The 6122-nt window shown below is 42.1% G+C and overlaps 1 protein-coding gene across 1 annotated transcript in view; it reads left to right on the top strand.

Annotated features, from left to right (window-relative positions):
• Positions 1–1073: 1073 nt before the first annotated feature.
• LOC310797416 (neoverrucotoxin subunit beta-like) overlaps positions 1074–6122 on the top strand; it is a gene marked incomplete at its 5' end in the record, with an annotated part of 34519 nt that continues 29470 nt past the window's right edge. The window contains 2 exons of the mRNA XM_083659784.1: positions 1074–1084; positions 1560–1655. Coding sequence (XP_083515910.1) covers positions 1074–1084; positions 1560–1655 — 107 coding nt within the window. The remainder of the gene's footprint in view (positions 1085–1559; positions 1656–6122) is intronic.

Raw genomic sequence — 6122 nt, 5'->3', positions numbered from 1 at the left:
CCAGCAGCTCCTCTGCTTCGTTAGCTGAAACGGACAACGACGACGACGAAACTTCAAGTGTCACAAGTGAGGCGTCGACTTCTTCAACATCAGGTAACGTCATTTAATTAGCTAACGTTAAATACACGTTAACGTGTATTTAACGTTAACGTTAACGTAACGTTAGCTGGATAGTTGTAGCTTATAGCTTAGCATGTTTAGTAGCGTAACTAGCGTTGCTAACGTTATTATTATCCTCAGTTCGTGTCACCGTGAGACGTTCAACGTTACACTCTTGCTTTCTTTGCTAGGCCACCGTGTGAGAGTCGCACAGGAGACACCCTTCACCCTGGCGAAGAAAGCAGCTTTACCCCGGCAGAAAGTAAATGAGTGCCACAGGGCAGTGACTGCCTTCATTGTAAAAGGCATGATGTTGCCCTTCGCAACGGTGGAGTCTCCATGGTTCAGGTAAATTATTTATTTATGTATAAATGGGTGATAATGTGTGTGTGTGTGTGTGTGATATTCATAGAGTAAGCTAAGTTACTAACAATAGTTATTTTTATTGTCTATATATAGGGAGATGACAGGGACCCTGAACCCAAAATACTCCCCTCCCTCCAGAGACCTTCTCACAAACACACTTATCCCAGCTTGGTATCGTGTTGAGAAGAAGAATGTGAAGGAGGAACTCAGGGCAGTTGACCATATTGCAGTGACCGCTGATGGATGGAGCAGTGTGGCACAAGACCATTACCTGCGACAAGTAAACTCTTGGTTTGGGAGGGAAGAGGGAGGGAGGGAGGGGTTTTATTTTGTTGGGTGCTGCTGCTAAACAAAAAAAAATCTAAATAAAGAACAATGTTGAAATTGAGAAGTTTGGACTTATTTGTTTTACAACTGTACATTTTTGTTGTTGCAAAAAATTTTTTTTTTTTTTTTTTTTTTAACTCAAAAAAGTATCGAAAAAGGTACCGTTTTTGGTACCGTACCGAATTCCAGGTACCGGTACCGTACCGGTATCGATTCAAATGTGAACGGTACCCAACCCTAGTGTTATTACAGCACGCACCTTATGTTTTCATAGAACATCAATGGTGTACAGGTATGAAAAACTGACTAGAGGGGGCTTTAAGTGTTACGGTGCTAGTCAGACCCAAAATGTTAGTTTGTGTAGCTTGTTAAAGATTGAGGTTAATTTAAGATCAAGTTATTGTTAAGTCAGGATCAAGTTCTCCATCCAACTCAAATTCTGCTTTTTACCACAATTATTTCCAGAGAAACTGCCATCTGAAAATATTGTCCATATAACATTGGATTCTGAAACTTAACTGAACCTTGTGACAGCCAGTCTGCTTTCAGATGGAAAGACTCTATAAGGCCGACATGCTGCTGATCCACACTGACAACATGTTGAAGTCCACTGGATTATGAAACACTGGATTGTTGAAAGCTTTCAGGGATATTTTATTTGATAGCTATTTGTTTTATTCTTTATTCAGATTGGGGGGCTGCAACTTGTCAGAGTCTGACTGTGAAGGCCTGGTCTCAGCTTTGAAGTGCACCCCATCGCGTCTGAGAGAGCTGGACCTGAGTAACAACAATTTACAAGATTCGGGAGTGAAACTGATCTCTGCTGGACTGGAGAGTCCAGACTTCAGACTGGAGATTCTCAGGTAAAATCAGTTTACGGTTTTTCTCAGCTGATTTGACACATTTCTCCAAATTATGGTCTGTTCTCTCAAAACAGGATTCCTGAATCTGCAAAGGTCGCTCTGCAGGTTTACACAAGGATTTGAGTTGTATTGATCCAGCTTCATTATACACAGCAGTAAAGCTCAGTGACTGAGAGAAGATCATCCATGCTCTGATATCTTGTCATTAGATTACCACACCTCTCTCTCTGTTCATCTCAGCCATAATTCACTGTCACATCTCCAGCTGCTTCAGAATAGAGCAGCTAGATATTAACCAGTGGGAATGTGACATCATCATCTCCCAGTTTTTAACACCTGTTCTCTGGTTACCAGTTAGATAGATAATTCATATTAAAATGTCACTGAACACATTTAAAGTAGGCTAGCTTTGGTTCTTAATTACAATGTGGACAGGTGCAGCATGGGCGTGGAGGCTTAGGCTTGTGCAAACCTGTGTGGAACAAGGCATCAGTAATGGAAAAGAGGAAGATGGTAGTTGAAGAAGTACATAGGCAAGAGGAGGCAGTAAGATGTACTAAGGCAGTGTCGCAGGCAAAGCAAGGACAGTGGGTGAACTGGGAGAGTGTAGAGAAGAGAAAGTTGAAGTGGAGAGAGTTGTGGAGCATGGAGGCCAGCAGAATTAGATTTATTCTAGGGGCTACTTATGATGTGCTGCCATCTCCCCAGAACTTAAATCAGTGGTTGGGCGAGGATGGTGCCTGCCCGTTGTGTTCTAGTGTATGTACACTGAGGCATATACTGTCAGGGTGTAAGGTCAGTCTCTCCCAGGGGCGATACACCTGGCGTCACAACCAGGTGTTGAAATGTTTGGCAGCTGCAGTTGAGGAGAAGCGGCTAGAAGTAAATTCTCTAGTTGCTAGCAAAGAGACTAGACAGATCAAATTTGTATGTGAGGGAGAAAAGATTAGACCAATTAAGGTCAGGCACAAGTTAGGGCAGCTAAGTGTAGGTGGAGCCTGGGAAATGAGGGTTGACTTGAATGAACAGCTAGTCATCCCAGCATATATAGTTAGCACCCGGCTACGTCCGGACTTGTTACTGTGGTCTGAGGTAGAGAAGAGAGTTTATTTTATCGAACTCACAGTCCCGTGGGAAGATCGAGTTGAGGAGGCTTATGAGCGCAAGAAAGCTAGGTATGCTGAAATGGCAGCAGAGGCAGAGCAGCGAGGTTGGAGGGCTTGAGTGCGGCCTGTAGAGGTGGGCTGCCGTGGTTTTGTGGCAAAGTCCGTTATTGCCTTACTAACTGAGTTGGGCATTCAGGGACGGAGCCTGAAACTTGCGGTTAGCAACATGTCTCAGGCAGCAGAACGAGCAAGTGAATGGCTGTGGATAAGGAGGAAACATGCTAGCTGGGGAGCTCGCTAAGGTCAGATTGATTGTTTGTTGTTGGTCATGATTAACGGTCCGCATCAACAGGGCTGAATCATTGACAGTGGTGGTGTAGTTAGGGATTGTTTGTTGTTGGTCATGATTGACGGTCCGCATCAACAGGGCTGAATCATTGACAGTGGTGGTGTAGTCAGGAATGTCATACCGAACTGACCTGGATAGCTAGGCTTAGATAGTGAGGTAATATGCAGTTGTGTGGTGGTAGCATGGAGGGGGGTGTTTCCAGGACGCTGGATTACACGTTAAACCTTCTTGAGGTGTCGTGGGCCTAACTTAACGAAACGTCGGTGAAGGAAGGTGCCCACTTGAAAACCCCAATGACATGCTTCATACTGCTGTTGGCTAGGGTAGGTAACTGGTGATTTGTGTCTTGTTTATTAGTTTGTTAGCCTGTTAGCTTGTTTTATTCTGCATTGGGCTTCTAAATGTGTTTTTTCCTCGGATTTTGGCACAAGGGATAGTAACATCTTGTCCTGTGTATTAATTAATAATAGTGGAGCTCTTAAATTTCTGTAATGATAGGCAATCTGAAATTTCAAGACTGAAAATTGATTATAAAACGTTATTACACTCTAGGGCTGAATTTTTGCATCGTAAGTCCCGCCAAGTTCATTATGAAAATGCAGAAAGGCCATCTAGACTTTTGGCATTGAGATTAAAGCAGTCTGAGCAGCTGGCATCTATTGACGCCATTCGCAATCACAATGGTGAACTTTGTACTTCACCTTCACAAATAAATGATACATTTACTGCCTTCTATTCTAAATTGTATACATCAGAGTCCTCCTCTGATTTATCTGCTATAACATCCTTCCTCAGTGGCTTAACTCTTCCTTCTCTCTCTGCTCAGCAAGCTGTAGATCTGGACTCTCCTCTTTCACTTGTTGAAGTGAAAGAGGCGTTGGACTCAATGCCTAAGTCAAAATCGCCTGGTCTAGATGGCATCCCCCCGGAGCTGCTGTCAGTGCTCTGGGACTTGGTTGGTCCAGTCCTCTTAGACTCTTTAAATTATGCATTAGAAACCGGTTCGTTTCATCGAGACCAAAAAGCTGCACTCATTTCACTGCTTTTAAAGAAAGGGAAGGATCCTCTGGAATGTTCCAGCTATAGACCACTTTCTCTTTTGAATTGTGACTTTAAGCTTTTTGCAAAAGTACTGGCTCGAAGGCTGGACAAACATATTTCTTCTCTTGTCCATCATGACCAATCTGGCTTCATCAAAAGCCGTTTTGCAGCAGATAACATCAGACGTCTCTTACATATTATTGATTCTGCTGCAACTCAATCTCATTCCTGTGCTGTGCTTTCATTGGATGCTGAGAAGGCCTTTGATCGCGTGGAGTGGGACTTTCTCTGGGAAGTTTTGAAAAAGTTTGGTTTTGGAACTAACTTTGTCAGAATGGTCCGTACACTCTACCATGGTCCCACTGCACGTGTTCAAACAGGTCACCCGGGTGCGTCTGACTTCACATTGTTTAGGTCCACCAGACAAGGGTGCCCTTTGTCTCCCAGTCTTTTTGCCCTCTTTCTTGAACCTCTTGCTCAATTAATCAGACAGAACCATTTAATTTCTCCCATCATCATTAAAGACACATCACATCAAATTTCGCTATACGCTGACGATATTTTACTGTATCTTTCTGACATCTCAAATTCACTCCCCCATCTATTAAAAGTAATCAATGAATTTGGTATTCTTTCTGGCTATAAAATTAATTGGACCAAGACTGCTATTATGCCACTTAACTCTACAGCCAGACTAGAAAATGTACCTTTTCCACTTTCCTTTGATGCTAAAGGCTTCACCTATCTTGGTATTCAAATCCGACCTAGCCTTTCCCATGTTGTAAAAGAAAATTACGATGTGTCTTTAACTTCAATTAGGAATGACTTATTAAAATGGGCTTCCCTCCAGGGTAGTCTCTATGGAAGGATCAATATCATTAAAATGAATATTCTGCCACGTGTAAACTTCCTATTTTCAATGATACCACTACCCCCACCGCCAAATTTCTTCCAGGAACTTTATTCAGCCTGCAGGAAATTTATATGGAACGGCAAACCACCTAGAATTAGCATGTCTACTTTACAACGTCCCAAAAACGCTGGAGGTCTTGCCTTCCCTAATTTTAAGTTTTATTTTTGGGCATTTCAATTAAGAGCACTGAAGATTTGGCTTAACCCCAGTTCTGTCGTACCCTGGAGGTCTTTAGAGAATGCAATTACATTCCCAATTAGAATCCAGGATTTACTTTTTAGTAATAAAAAACTTAGAACTATTTTGTCCCAGTCAGGGTCAATCATTCACAACAGTGTTCATATATGGTATCAAATAAATAAATTTCTTTCAATTACATGTAACTTACATGATCTGTCTCCTCTTTGGAATAATCATTTTCTATTGACCGGGACTGGGCCTTTTGTTTTTCGTCCTTGGTCTGATTTGGGTATATTTAATCTGAGTGATATTTATGATCGGAATGGCCTCTGCTCTTTCCAAGATCTGAAGGACAGGTATTCCTTCCCTGGATCTTCTTGGTTTCTTTATATCAAATTCCGCACTGCTTTAAAAACATATGGAGTCCCTTGGGACTCTCAACTCTGTTCTCACCCACTGGCCCACCTGCTCCTCCGTACAAGATTACATAATATAGTCTCCCAAATTTATAAAAAATTATCCTCCCATAATCTCAGTTGCCTCCCTTTAATGAACAAATGGGAAGAGGATTTCCGTGGTTGTGGCCTTGATGCTGACTGGGATTGGCATGAAATATGGAACAACATATTCTCATCGTCAAAAAATCTTGCCCACCAAGCAATTCATTATAAATTTGCTCACAGAATTTACTTTACACCTGATCGCAGATATAAGTTAAACATCATTAGTAGTGATCTATGTGATAAATGCTGTGTCTCTGCTGTAGGTAATATTTCTCATATGTTTTGGTTTTGTGAACCGGTTGGGAAACTATGGACATTTGTGGCTGAACTGTTGGGGAACTTTTTTTCAAACTCTCTACCTTTGTGCCCAGCCCT

This window comes from Poromitra crassiceps (assembly GCF_964638095.1).
Source record: "Poromitra crassiceps genome assembly, chromosome: 23".
In the NCBI taxonomy this organism is placed as follows: Eukaryota; Metazoa; Chordata; class Actinopteri; order Beryciformes; family Melamphaidae; genus Poromitra; species Poromitra crassiceps.
The sequence above is the reverse complement of the archived record's forward strand: the minus strand, read 5'-3'. Positions and strand labels throughout refer to the sequence as shown.